Genomic DNA, 15,480 nt, shown 5'->3' on the forward strand with positions numbered 1-15,480 from the left:
ACATTTCGGTGCATACATTACAGTACACACATTTAGGTACATTAATTTAATATAATATATTTTGGTACATATATTTCAGTACATACATTTCGGTACTAACATTTAAATACATTAGTTCAATATAATACATTTCGGTACATTTAGGTACATTAATTGAGTCTTTTAAGTTTGAAGAATGTTAAATAAAAATAATAAATTAAAAAACTCTTTTTTTGGTAAAAAAAATAAATTAAAATTTGTATATTAATAAATTAAAATATTTAATGGGAGGCATTAAATAAAATGCACATAAATTATTTTGAATTAAGGACACATCAAGGGATTATAATATATGCAATCTAACACTAGGTTTATTTTAAATTTCAATTTTCTTTTAAGGATTAAAGTTAAAAAAACTCCCAAATTAATTCACCACAGATTTTACCTGCGAGAAGGATAAAATTCCCAATCATCTCTGAACTGTTCACGTTCACAGAACATTACCATTATATATAAGTACATACTTCGAAGTGCATGGAGTGGCCTGCAGGCATCTTCTCTCACTCTGTTTCTCGTTCTTTCTGGGGGCATCTTTTGGAAATAAAGCCAGAGCCTTTTCGAAATTTTCTGCTTTGCCAGTCTCGACTTTTTACATATTTTTGAATCCCAGAAAAACCCAAATCTCCTTTTCGATTCCCGGGAAACAAAAAGCAAGAAAATCCAAGAAAAAGAGGTTCACTTTTCCTTCATTTGTACTCTTTTAAGTTCTGGAGCTCCTGTAATATCATGCCACTTCTCGCCTTTAGAGAGCTCTCCTTCATTAATTTCTATTTATTACCAGAGAGAGAATTTATATGTATTCTATTACACTCCCTGTTTGGTTGCCGAGAAAACCGAGGTGGAAAATTAGACTAAAGAAAAGAAAATTTTCGGGTCACATTTTCTGATGTCCCTTCTTCTTATATTTTTCTCAAATTTGTTTTTCCTTACAGTATCCGAGCTTAACTGAATTGGGTTTTTTGTGTAGTTTAAGATAATTTAGGAATCATTGATTCCGGAGCTTACTCAGCCTTTTTTTTCGTTTCTTTTATTTTCTCGGAAACCAAACAGAGTTTAACATGGAACATGCAAGCTCCTTTTTGAAAACATCCAACCGTAGGCTAAACTTTCTGCTGAATCCGTGTATCATTATGTCTCTACCAAATTAATTTTTATTATTTTCTTTTTTAGGTCTTATTTATTTTGATGAAATTTTGGATGGTTGTTACTTTCATATAAGCTAAATTAGCTGGAAAATAAATAATTTTCTGTTTTTTCTAACAATTTTCACGTTCGGTTAATTCCATACAAAGAAAACCACTAACTCTCTGCCCCAAGCATCAAGGGAGCAAAATGTGGCTTGAGCCTACTTTTGTTCTGATTGGATTCATGATTTTTCACTGGTTTTCTCAACTGCGTCAGTTGAATTTTGCCAACCCTTTTACCTGATTACAATTTTTCATAGATTTCTTGGTGTTTGGGACTTTTCTGCAGAAGGTGATTGGCGGAGGAGGATTTGAAGAAGAAGATGAATAATTCAGTTTCGGATCGGAGTTTTTACATTGAGAGTGAGGAAGAAGATGATGAGGAAAAGGAATTCAATAAGAGCATTGAAGACGGAGGCGAATCGGATTCTTCTGCCGAATCTTTTACTGAGAATCGGCAGCCGAATAATCCCAGTTCTCACAACAATCAATGGCCTCAAAGTTACAGGTTCTCTCTCTCCCCCATATAATTTACCATGATTTCTTTATTGTTCAATTAGAATTTTTACCGCTGTAATATGTACTAAAAAAAAAATCTATTTCTATAGGCGAGTTTCTGCTGGGAATCAAAACAGGAATGGTAAAATTTGGTGGATTCGTGAGAAAGTTTACTTGCTGAGAATAATAATCAAAACATGTTACTATTGCAGTGGTGGTTTACAGATATGCAGAAACAAAAATTTAATCAATGAAAAACAAATCAATAGTTGGCTGCTTGTTAAGCCAAAAGAACACATTGGTTTCGGATTGTTAGGGGGTAATGCAGGCTTGAAAAGTACTTGTTCATTGTTTCTCTTTGCATCCTTTCTTTTATACTTGCTGAAACAAAAGGGAGTGATTTGATTTTGGCTAATGGCTTTAATGAATTTTTCGTAAAGTTGAAAGCGAAACTAGTTATTGACTTGCTCGTTGATTTTGAATTGTCTCTAGAGAAGTTTATTGACAAATTAGGCGGGTGATAATAATTTATTTGATTCTCTTATTCTTGTGATTCTTCAATCTTTAGTTCCGACTTCTGAATAAAAATTTCTGTATTGCAATTGGTTTTTCAGGCAATCCATTGATCTCTATGGTAGTGTTCCATCCCCTAGTATTGGGTTTCTGGGCACTCCTTCATTGTCAAGACTAGGAAGTTCATTTCTTTCCTCATCCCTAACAAGAAGGCACACTCCCGAAACACTACCTTTCTTGTCAAAACCGTTACCAAGGGTCGCAGATGAGCAACAACAGCAGCAGCAGAGACGCAGTTCTCATTCTCTGCTTCCTCCTCTGCCAAGGAGGTCTTCAGTTAGAAAAGATGAGAAAGCATCCAGGGTTACTCATGACCATCATCCGATGTCTCGCCACAGCTCATTTGCACAAGCCGTGATCAATGGTAAGTATGAACATTTTATGTTTGCGCACAAATTGTTCATACATATTGGTTCACCTTCATCTGCAGGTTATACTTGCCATAATGCTGTTTTAAGTCTAGGAATTGTTTCTTGTTCATCAATTAAATCTCTATCAACAATTCATCAAATTTGAGTACTTTTAAAAGATATCCTACTATTTATTGTGTTCAAGGATGTCTAATATATAATTAGACCTTTTCGTGTGTCGTAAATACAAATAATTTGAAATTTGTTAGGTTTCACAATTTAGAGTTACAACCTCTTGAGCTTCACTATATGTCATGTATTGTTGAAAATATACTGGCATATCCTTGCCGTTCAACTCAGTAGTCGGTCTGACTCTTATTCTCATCCCTGGGTGTATACCTTGGTGTTCCTATAGCATGCACACATCTTGGAAGAAAAACACGGGGATATACACCCGGATAGAGTAGAAGCTATCTGTCAAGTTCAAAGTTCTCTTTTTACACTGAATTTTTAGTTTGTTCAAATCTGAGGAATAAAATATAGATACCAAATTTCTTCAAATCTGAGGAATATAATATAACGTGTGTCTGCAGATTGCCTCATTGCTTTGTCCATATCCTATTAATATCTTCAAATTATGGGCATCCAAACAAGCAAACCCAGTATTTATTTCACATGAGCTAATTGTTGATTATTGGCTCAAACAAGTAGTCTAAAACCAACAAATGTTGTTGGCTACTTTTGTGGTCAAAATTGATGGTTGGTATGCTACATGTGGGAAATAAAATGGATGCTCTTATGCCTAATTTGTGGTCAAAGAATGGATGCAATTATGCCTAATTCTTTTGACTTGATGAGAGGCCTTTGGCCTATAAAAGGAGGTGTAGGCATAACTCAAATACAACACCAAGGAGAAAGGAAGAGAGAAAAATAGCAAGAAGCCATTTGGCATAGAGAAGAATTTTCTCAAATTGTCTTGCTTTGTATTTTTGGTTTTCTCTTCCTATTGTAAGTGTGTGAGCTTGGGGTTATTCGGGTCTTTGGGAAATTGAGTGATAAACACTATTGTATGTTCTCATTGATTATAGTGGAATACTCCGTCGTCTCCAAACTGGATGTAGGCTTTGCCGAACCAGTATAAATCTTGGTGTTCTTGTTGGTATTGTTCCATTTATCTTTTGTCAGTTATTGTGGTTTATTTTTCACTCACACTTGGTTGACGCTTCCGCACAACAAGTGGTATCAGAGCCTAGTGTTTCGACTAGGCGTTCTCGTGGGAGTGAAAAATTTGTTGGCGCTACAGTCCCGTGAATAGTGCCAAGTAGATGGCTGGAGATAAAGATGAATCTGCGAAGGGGAAGGAGTCGGCATCGTCTTCGTCGGCGTCTACATCCAATAGACATCAAATTGCTACTACAAGGTTAGAGGTTGATAAATTCAATGGCTCTAATAATTTTGGTATGTGGCAATGTGAAGTTATGGATGTGTTGTATCAACAAGAGTTGGATATGGTTCTGGAAGATAAACCAGAAGATATTGATGACAAGCAGTGGACACGAATTAATCTTCATGCTTGTGCTGCTATTCGATCATTCCTTGATAAGGAGTTGAAATACCCGTATATGAAGGAAACTTCTGCTAAGGAGTTATGGACAAAATTGGAGGAGAAGTATATGACCAAGAGCGCAGAAAATCGGCTCTTCTTGAAGAAGCGACTCTTCCGATTTCAGTATCGTCCAGGTATTTCTATGCATGAACACCTCAATGATTATAATAAAATACTTGCTGATTTAGCAAACCTTGATGTGAAAATTCCTGACGAGGACAAGGCACTATGTTTGTTAAATTCATTGCCTGATGATTATGATCATTTGACAACTACTTTGTTGTATGGAAAATCCGAGGTGAAACTTGATGAGGTGTCTGCGGCATTGGTGAATCATGAGTGTCGAAAGAAGGAACTAAAGACTCACAATTCACAAACCGAGGCATTTTTTGCAAGGGGTCGAACAGAGGAAAGAAAATCTGGGAAGCGGGGAAAATCTCGTTCAAAGTCACGAGGGAAGTTTCCTGCTAAAGATGAATGTGCCTTTTGTCGCCAAAAAGGTCATTGGAAGAGAGACTGCCCCAAATTGAAGAACAAAGAGAAGGAGAAAGCGGGTTCTGAAGCAAATATTGCAAAATCTGGAGATGATGATTTCGAGTTTGCTTTGACTAGTTCATCTGCTGATGGTCACTCCAAGGAGTGGATTTTGGATTCAGGTTGCACCTATCATATATGTCCCATTCGAGAATGGTTTTCTAGCTTCGAGGAGCTGGATGGTGGAGTTGTTTTGATGGGTAATGATAATGCCTGCAAAACACAAGGGATAGGCAAAATCTGTTTGAAGATGTATGATGGAACAGTCAGAGAATTAAGTGATGTTCGGTATGTACCGGATATGAAGAAAAACCTTATCTCTCTGGGAGCTTTGGAATCCAAGGGTCTCAAGATCACCATGAAGGGTGGAGTTCTTAAAGCTGTTTACGGGGCACTGGTGGTGATGAAAGGTACAAGACGAAATAACTTGTATTTCTTGAAGGGGAGTACAGTTATTGGTGAAGCAGCTGTCACCGAAGCTGCTGACGCAGATAGCACAGACACCACGAGGTTATGGCATATGCGTCTTGGGCATGCTGGTGAAAAAGCGTTGCAAGGATTGGTGAAGCAAGGCTTATTGAAAGGTGCAAAGGCATGCAAATTGGAATTCTGTGAGCATTGTGTGTTGGGTAAGCAAACTAGAGTAAAATTTGGCACTGCTATTCACCACACTAAAGGCATTCTTGATTATGTTCACACTGATGTTTGGGGACCTTCCAAGAATGCATCTTGGGGAGGTAGCCATTATTTTGTCTCTTTTGTTGATGACTTCTCTAGAAGAATATGGGTGTACACCATGAAACGTAAAGATGAAGTCTTGAAGATATTCCTGAAGTGGAAAAAGATGATTGAAACGCAAAGCGGTCGAAAGATCAAGACTCTCAGATCAGACAATGGGGGTGAATATAAGTCTGATCCTTTCTTGAAATTTTGTCAAGATGAGGGTATTGTGAGGCACTTCACGGTTAGGGAGACACCGCAACAGAATGGGGTGGCGGAGCGCATGAACCGTACTTTGCTTGAGAAAGTTCGGTGTATGTTGTCTAATGCTGGATTAGGCAAGGCGTTTTGGGCTGAGGCAATTACTTATGCAAGCCATCTCATTAATCGATTGCCAGCTGTTGCGAATGAGGGCAAAACGCCCATGGAGGTATGGTCTGGTAAACCTTGTACTGATTACAAGTTCTTACACATATTTGGTTGTCCTGCTTACTATCATGTCAGAGAAAGCAAGTTGGATCCAAGAGCAAAGAAAGCTCTATTTATGGGCTTTAGCACTGGCGTGAAGGGATACCGACTCTGGTGTCCAGATGAGAAGAAATTTGTTGTAAGCAGAGATGTGACCTTTGATGAGGCTGCTATGGTTAATCAGAACAAGCATGAAGGTGAAACTGAAACAACTGAGACCATGAGTAGCTCAAAGCAGGTGGAGTTACTGAAGACTCCAGTTGTTCCAGTAAGGTCTGATAGTCCTACAGTTAATCATGATGATGAGGACGAGGATGATGAAGAGGAGGCACCTACCCAAGAGCCTCCACAGCAACAAGACTATATTGCAACCAGAAGATCGAGAAGGGAAATTCGAAAGCCTGCTCGATTTACTGATATTGTGGCATATGCACTTCCCGTTATTGAAGATGATATTCCATCCACCTACAAAGAAGCTGTTATGAGTTCAGAGTACGAGTTGTGGAAGAAATCTATGGATGAGGAGATGAAATCTCTTCATAAAAATAAGACTTGGAAGCTGGTTCAGTTACCAAAGGGGAAGAAAGAAATTGGTTGTAAATGGGTGTATGCCAAAAAGATGGAATCTTTGGGAAAAGATAATGTAAGATTCAAAGCCAGATTGGTAGCTAAAGGCTATGCTCAGAAAGAAGGCATTGATTACAATGAGGTATTTTCTCCTGTAGTAAAACATTCTTCTATTCGTATTCTGTTGGCTTTGGTTGTGCAGTTTGATCTTGAGTTGGCCCAACTTGATGTCAAGACTGCGTTCTTACATGGTGATTTGGAGGAAGAGATTTATATGTCTCAGCCAGAAGGTTTTAAGGTTGCTGGAAAGGAAAATTGGGTTTGCAAATTGGAAAAATCATTGTATGGCTTGAAGCAGTCTCCAAGACAATGGTACAAGGGATTTGATCGATTTACGATCGGGCTTTCGTTGCTCAAGTTTAAGCACTGCTTAGACTTGATTGGCATTTGCAAAATTTGTTGATTGCCCCATGGGGGAGTGGGAGACGACTATTGGAAGTTCTACTTAGAGGGTTTGCGCCAAGGTGGAGATTGTTGATTATTGGCTCAAACAAGTAGTCTAAAACCAACAAATGTTGTTGGCTACTTTTGTGGTCAAAATTGATGGTTGGTATGCTACATGTGGGAAATAAAATGGATGCTCTTATGCCTAATTTGTGGTCAAAGAATGGATGCAATTATGCCTAATTCTTTTGACTTGATGAGAGGCCTTTGGCCTATAAAAGGAGGTGTAGGCATAACTCAAATACAACACCAAGGAGAAAGGAAGAGAGAAAAATAGCAAGAAGCCATTTGGCATAGAGAAGAATTTTCTCAAATTGTCTTGCTTTGTATTTTTGGTTTTCTCTTCCTATTGTAAGTGTGTGAGCTTGGGGTTATTCGGGTCTTTGGGAAATTGAGTGATAAACACTATTGTATGTTCTCATTGATTATAGTGGAATACTCCGTCGTCTCCAAACTGGATGTAGGCTTTGCCGAACCAGTATAAATCTTGGTGTTCTTGTTGGTATTGTTCCATTTATCTTTTGTCAGTTATTGTGGTTTATTTTTCACTCACACTTGGTTGACGCTTCCGCACAACACTAATGTGGTTGCTTACAATTTGGCCCTACTGCACATGAAAAGATCCACTAAATAAGTTACAAAATATGGGCACCGATTAACTTGTTTGGCTTGTGTGGTTTTCAATTTAAAGCTATAGTTTGGATAACTTGTTAAACTTTGAAAGTGAACATGTGACGTAATTTGAAGATCGATCAGCATTGACTGACCATTTTATATTATTCAGGAATTAACGTTCTTTGCGGGGTTGGGATCCTTTCGACACCATACGCGGTCAAAGAAGGAGGATGGCTTGGGCTCTTCATTTTACTTATTTTTGCAGTGCTTTCGTTCTACACAGGATTGCTCCTGCGTTATTGCTTGGATAGCCAACCTGGGCTTGAGACTTACCCAGACATTGGCCAAGCTGCGTTTGGTACTGGAGGCAGAATCGCCATCTCGGTAAGCTGCATTTGGTACCATATTTAAACACAAGCACCGGATTATGTATCACATCTTTAATAGAGGCGAGACCAATTTGTATGATTGAACCCTATCGAAAAGCAGGAATCATAGAAGAAAACAAGACATTAAATTACAAAGTGAATTTACAGATTTGAATTGAATGGCTACAATTGTTGTCGTCTAAGTGAATTGTCTTTGTTTTTGTTTTTGTGGGCGCAGATAATACTGTACGTGGAATTATATGTAAGTACAGCTGGCTTGACTGAGTGAGTGTTTTCCTTATATTATATGTGTAATCATTTATCTATGTCTATGACTCTATGGTTTGAAATGGCACACATCCATGGAGTGATTAAAAAGGAACTAGAAGCTGGATCCCAGTGGGGACAACCCTTCAATTCCTGGTCCCACATCTAGATCTGATATAATGAGCCTCTTGTATAAATGGGGTCCACATTTGGATGTGTTTTTTGACTAGTCATTGAGTGAAATTACTAAAACAAAGCAACTTTTCTCGAGTATCTGTGTGCCAGTAGGTACTCAAGAAAAACTGAAAATAGACAAGAGGCAGGTGGTTCTTGCCATGGTGCTCACTTACCAAAAGGGAAATAATTCTCCTCCTACACACCCTTGTTTAATCCAGACTATTGTTTTCGTTTAATTTATTCAATTTGATATCGAAAAATAAAGAGGGGCGCATAAGAGGCTAAAAAGGGTGTGTGAAAATCGGCTCTTGAGTACATCATTGAAAACTTACCTATCTCGGGGTATTTCTCCCATGTCTCTATCGCACTCCTGGCGTAACTTATCACAACAATTGATATAGAGACGTGTGGGATATAGGGCCATAACACGTAGCTCCTCCTCATAACATCTTTTTAAACTGCACTCAAGGTTTCTTTGAGATCCATATTTGATTGAGGTTCTTAGCTTTTAGGGGCTTCAGACTTTGTGAATTAGAATTTGGAATGCAGGCAGTGACCAGACTAGCTATTGTTGGACAGAAAAAGAATTTTCTTTTGTTAGGAACTTAGAGGCAAGCTTAAATGATTGTGTAGCCAAATGATCGATTTGTCTAGTCAAACGGATTCTTTTGCTCATATATTCATCATCACATTGTCATGCTGCTCTGAGACACTGAATCAAAAATATGCTCATCTTAGGCGTTGCCTTGACATATTGAGTGTTACTTCTATCTTTTTAAGCACATAGATGACCTACTTTAAATTGCTCTACCTGCAGGCTTGTTGCATAGAATATATAATTTTGGAGAGTGATAACTTGTCTTCACTATTTCCAAATGCGCAACTAAGTGTGGGTGGATTCGTGTTAGATGCTCACCTTTTGTTTGCGATTGTGACCACCCTTGCTGTTCTTCCTACTGTATGGCTTCGAGACCTCAGTGTTCTTAGCTATATCTCAGGTGAGTTTGGAAAGTTGAATATAATGTATCTTATATATCTAATTGTCCGAAATGAATTTTCTTTGTCCATGTTATTGGTGAAGCTAGAAAATCTGTTCGATCAGAATAAGAATGCATTAACTAAATGCATGCTGTTCTTTGGAGAAACTCTTACATTTTACTTGTTTTGCTTCCAGCTGGTGGCGTCATTGCATCGATCTTGGTCGTCCTTTGCCTCTTTTGGGTTGGTCTAGTAGATGGAGTTGGCTTTGAGAACAAAGGAACACCACTGAACCTTGCAACCCTTCCTGTTGCTATGGGTCTCTACGGTTACTGCTACTCAGGACATGCTGTTTTCCCAAACATTTATACTTCATTGGAAAACCGAAGCCAATACCCTGCAATCCTTTTAACCTGGTAAGCTAAAGATGCTGAACCATTCTTTTCTTCTAATTTACTAAAATAATTTCTTACAAAAGTTTTCGTCAAGTCTTATTGTCTGTGAACAAATTGCAACTTCTTAACTCATTGTTTCACTTGGATTTGTTATCCATGTAGTTTTTGTATTTGCACTTTCATGTACGGTGGAGTTGCTGTCATGGGTTACACGATGTTTGGAGAAGTAACACAGTCGCAGTTCACTCTCAACATGCCTCATGATTTAGTTGCGACCAAGATTGCTCTGTGGACTACGGTATGCTCATCAAAGATTTCATTATAGATTTCGTAAACTCAAACATAACCTTGTGTTCTATATGCATGTTGCGAGCCTTTCCCGCTATAATTAATTAGAGACTATAACTGATTGCTAATACTATTACCGGTTTATTTTACAGGTGGTCAACCCCTTTACAAAATATCCTTTACTGCAAATTATGCAGATAATGAATGTCATCTTATGCACAAACACAAACATATATCACACAAGCGCACACAATGCATGCACTCTAGAATTTTATTTTGTCTTCGGAAAAACATCAGAAAGAACAGTAACTAGAACCACAGATGCATATATTTTTGCTTTTGTTGCTCAACATCTACACACATACACACACAAAACAAAATAATAAATGACGAGAAAAGACTTACTTGTCTCTCCTTAATTAGACCCACATATGCATTAACTATATCTCCCGTTGCAATGAGTCTGGAGGAGCTGGTACCATCAAACAAGTCTCACATATACGCAATCTTAATTAGAACGGCACTGGTTGTCTCTACCCTGGTTGTCGGTCTCTGCATCCCCTTCTTTGGTAAGTCAGCCTTGAACTTCTTTTCTTTGCCTTTCCCACTTTATATTCATATTTCCTGGAAGCTGTGTCTCCTTGCTTACTTATGTCTTTGGAAAACCATTTGATTGTCATATTGTGTTGGTTAAAAGTATTACGAACTTATCTTAAACTATTGCAGGTCTCGTGATGTCACTGATTGGATCTTTATTTACAATGCTTGTAGTAAGTTTACCTTTGCTCTCTATTTCTTCTTCTATTCCTGTGGTAGTAACTTTGCACTTAATTGCAGGAAATATATTCCAAAATTTCTAATCCATTTATGAGTTAAGCGGCTATTTATACTACACTGACAAATATATTACTTGCAGACATTGATACTTCCATGTGCTTGTTATCTGAGCATCTTGAGGGGACGCATAACTCGATTTCAGGTACATCAGTGTCACGCACGCTTTTTAGCATTCAGTCTTCAAGAATTTGCAGACTCGAAACACAAACGCATTGTTAGATAGAAGAGATCAATTTCAATGCTTTAATTATTATAAGGTTATACACTTGGAGCTTCAATGGTTTCTTATCTGCATTTTTCTGCTATTTCCAGGGAACACTTTGTATTATAATTATAATGGTAGGCGTTGTATCATCGGCGTTCGGGACATTTTCGGCCATTTCGAAAATTGTTGAGAGCTTGAGAAGCCCTACATAGCTGAAGTTTTTGGGACATGTTCTTGAGCAGTGAGAGACCGCATGATTATGTATTATGGATTATTTTTAGAAGAGTATCTATGATCTCTTGGTATTCATTCACAATTTTGAGTTATCTTTGCATTTGTATCCTGCTTTCCTATCTTGTTTTCCAATTTATATTGCTTGCAGTAACATTACATTTTGCTACACCATTCAATAAGTTAGTAGTATTATATATACACAATTTTAGTAGTGTGCTATTGGTCTTTATTGCTTCAAAAAAATTTGTAAATAGAATAAAGGCAAGCACGGCTTGTAGTTCGAGCAATTAAGAAGATTTGCTTATGCATTTAAACCTACTTCACTCGTTATTGTTTATATGAAGAAAAAAAAAATAGCTTGGTCTTTAATAAAAGATAGTCTAGGGACAAGATTAGAGTGGGTTTGAATTTTATGTTTGTACAGTACTATTATTCATGATAGTAATCAAAATTAAAGGTTGGATTCGGATTACTGATATTACTTGTGTTTTCATTAATCATATGTCAATGAAAACACAAATCGGCCACACAACATTAAGAATTCAACCATGATTTTCGAGGAATTTGACTCATTAATTGTTGGTAGTGGTATTCTAATTCATTGAGAAACAATCCATCATAAAAAAAAAGTAAATCTCTCCTATGTACTTCTTTATAGTGAACTCCCAAATTGAAAATTTTTCGATCTCATTTGTGTATATTTATACACAGAGAAAATCAAAATAATATTTCAAAGCAACGTGAGATTTGTCAGGGATTCAGGTTAATACTAAATACGTAGGCATTCACGTTAACACTAAATACATAAATATATGTACATGCATATTTGCGATTCCTATGGACTGGGGAAATCAGTTATATGTTACCATTTTCGCTGGCTTACAACTCTGCGATGCAGAATAAATTCTAAACCCGAGTTTATTTTCTGCAGATTGTCGTTCTATTGTGTTGATGTCAGTTCAGTTCGTCCCAAACTCGTAAAACGTGCTGATGTTGGAAAAGTATGCCAATGTGACTTGTATTGGTATGGGAGTAGGTCATGTAAGTTTCGGCTGAATACTTTTTCATCAATCATAGTGTATAATTGAGCGTAGTGGCGTTTTAAGAATCATACAATCTCACTTAATGGGATGAGGTTTTGTTGTTGTCGTCTAGTGTATAGCTTCACGGAAATGACTAACAGTCAAGAATCCAAATATCATTCGAATAAGTTAATGTTGTTTCACTTACGTTACGAGTATGACGGAGAGAGGGGGGCTAGAGGTCGGGAGGGAGCCGGAGCAGGAGGAGTAATGTGTAAAGCTATATGCGTTTTGAACTTTGTTAGCAACCTCAATGCCATCTATGTCATTTTTCAAGACTAACTCTATCCTACAAACCCGTACATGATGAGCTTCCTTTTTTTCCGTCTGTGGTGATACAACCATGGGAGTATCTTAGGCATGTTAATCGTACCGTCTTTCCTTGCTTCAAGCCTTCAACATATATCTGTGTGTGACTGACATTTTTGTTTTCTTTGTGCATGTTTACATGGCGTGTTTTCATATTATGCAGAAGATGCCAACCATACAGATAAGTTCCCATATCATTGAGACATCTTTGAGGAACTTGGGGTGTTCCTTCTTGCCTTTTTCTACTTCACCTTACGAATGAGGATGATTACGTAAGGTGAGGATGATTATGCCAACCATACATATAAGTAAAAGGTTATATTTTTAGCTACATCTTTATTAAGTAATAACCACTCTTCTGGGTGGGCATCGGGTGGGTTGTGTAGAATTATTAGAGAGATATGCCATATAGCCCACTTCCAACAACATCGATATTATCCCCAACTTGGTAATTACCACCTACACAATCCGTCAAGTGTGGGGTTGCATCACAAAAGACCTCGGTATTAGTTGGAGTGGGATTAGGGTATTTAAACTATTCTTTTTTCATTGATACGGTTGATGTGGGACACTTCAACACGTCCCCTCATGTGGTACCCAATTAATGGGTCACACGTGGGAGATTCACACATCGACAACCACGTGGAGTCAAGGGGACTCACCCTACACGCAGGGTCAAGGGACCCACCATCATCGTGCAGGGCCAAGGGGACCCACCCATCACGTGACACTACAGTACGGACCCGCAACCTAGCTCTGATATCATGTAGAATTATCAGAGAGAAGGGTCATACGACCCACTTCCAACAACACCGATACTGTCCTCAACTTGGTAATACCACATGCACAATCCGTCAGGTGTGGGGTTTTATCACAAAAAAACCTCGGTATTAGTTGGAGTGGGATTAGGGTATTTAAATTATTCTTTTGTCATTGATATGGTCGATGTGAGACATTTCAACAGGTTGGTTGGGTTAGACTTCAATTCATTGGCCAACCCGAACCCAATAGACTCGGGTTGAAGTTTTTCAAACCAATCATCACCCAAGAAAATTGGCAACCCAACACACACGAACCTTCTTAAGGCGGTTTAGGTTGGGCTGGGTGAGTTCCACGAATTGGAATTTATTGTTTTCTTTCTTATTTCTAATGTGAGTATGATAATCAATACTAACGCCAAACAAGGCTAAATCATGTGAATTTGATGTTGTTATATCACTACACGTTAAATATGAAAAATGATTAAGGTTGTGACATAGAAAATAGAGGGGGTAATGTTAGGGAGGAGGTCGGCGTGTTAGGAAGAGAATAATTTTATAAATAAGTTTATAATAATTTATAAATTTTTTACCGAAATTAAATGGAAATATCCTTAATTGGCTAACGAAGATAAACATAATGACCAAATTGGCCAAATTGAAAACATAAGGATTAAATTGACTCAATAACTAAAACATGGGGACCATTTTAACATTTAAGCCATTAATAATACTTCAACCCAACCAACCTATATTGAATGAGTGGTCAGGTTTTTACTCAAAAAATAAAGTTTTAATGTTTAAAACCTAACCCAACCCATAGTAGGTGGGTTGGTTGGTAAACCCACTAAAATGCTCACCCCTAACCTCCCTAAAGTTATAAAATTAGTTTGGTCTCAATATTATGACTATATAAAGTTTTACAGTATGAAGATAACTTGTTTTCAAGTGCTTTTAAAATGACTAAAAGCGGTTTTAGAGAAATATTTGCAGTTTTAAAATGACCAAAAGCACTTGAAGTGTTTTCTAAAGATTTACTTGTAAGAAGCACTTCAAGTATTTTTCCATCATGTACTTGCATTTTTACGTTTGGTAACCTATTTATAAGTTGGCTTCCCTAATATGAAATGAAAACAAAATTGAAAGTGAAAGTCCAATAAATAATATTTGTCACAACTCGTCCATGCACATACCGATTTCACTCATCCACCGTCCATCACCGTCCATTCTTTACATTAGACGGTCCACCATCTCACTTCCTCTGTCTTTTTATAAAATTTTCTCTCAAAACCTTGGAATTGTTCCAAAATTCTTCACCTAGATTTTTTATCACAAGGAAAAGCTTCATCTTCTCATACATTCGATCGTATATGGTATATACATACATATATACACACATATTAAATTTTTTTTCTTTACATATAGCAATTGGGTTGTTGGTGGAGCTCCCTCGGGATCAATTCCGCGACGTAATTCCCTCGATATGACGCTGTCCAATCATGTCCCCCGATTTTAGTACCAATTTCGATACACTTAATGAAATTTACAATTAGTTAAAAAATTTCGATGTTTTTGAGGTTTTTATTTATTTATTTTTTTCTTCCCATCACGGATCATATATTGGATTTGTTGATTTCGATGCGTTTTCCTTGATCCATGTGAGTATTTCTCCTCACGCTTAAAAGGTAGGAAATTTTCGTTTCAAATATTGCTCTTTTTCGAGAATCTTATACTTTGAATTCTATAATTATATTGTTTGTTGCTTTGGCAGTATAGCTGTTTCAGTAAAATTTCTGAGAATGGTTAGATTGGCACAAGCAAGATGTAAAGTGATCATAACGGCCAATGTTTCCATATATATTTTTAGTTTCCTCCAACATCTTATTTAAGATTTTCGAAAGGGAATTGTTATTAGTACTTCAAA

The 15,480-nt window shown here is 37.3% G+C and overlaps 1 protein-coding gene across 1 annotated transcript; it reads left to right on the forward strand.

Moving 5' to 3' along the window:
* Positions 1-504: 504 nt before the first annotated feature.
* On the forward strand, positions 505-11,622 carry LOC137733407 (amino acid transporter AVT1C-like). The gene is made up of 13 exons (XM_068472559.1): positions 505-712; positions 1,513-1,731; positions 2,336-2,658; positions 7,828-8,042; positions 8,265-8,288; positions 9,288-9,468; positions 9,645-9,864; positions 10,006-10,141; positions 10,284-10,303; positions 10,561-10,700; positions 10,858-10,901; positions 11,048-11,110; positions 11,281-11,622. The coding sequence occupies exons 2-13, from the start codon at positions 1,547-1,549 to the stop codon at positions 11,383-11,385; spliced, it is 1,656 nt and encodes a 551-aa protein (XP_068328660.1). The 5' UTR covers positions 505-712; positions 1,513-1,546; the 3' UTR covers positions 11,386-11,622.
* Positions 11,623-15,480: the final 3,858 nt, after the last annotated feature.

Source organism: Pyrus communis, chromosome 5, assembly GCF_963583255.1.
Source record: "Pyrus communis chromosome 5, drPyrComm1.1, whole genome shotgun sequence".
NCBI lineage: Eukaryota > Viridiplantae > Streptophyta > Magnoliopsida > Rosales > Rosaceae > Pyrus > Pyrus communis.

Excerpts from the sequence above, each read along its gene's own strand:
- LOC137733407 (XM_068472559.1), top strand. The coding sequence starts at position 1,547 with ATGAATAATTCAGTTTCGGATCGGAGTTTTTACATTGAGAGTGAGGAA. Across the intron at positions 10,142-10,283 it reads AGATTGCTCTGTGGACTACG|GTGGTCAACCCCTTTACAAA; the intron begins GTATGCTCATCA and ends TTTATTTTACAG. Across the intron at positions 10,701-10,857 it reads TCTCTGCATCCCCTTCTTTG|GTCTCGTGATGTCACTGATT; the intron begins GTAAGTCAGCCT and ends AAACTATTGCAG.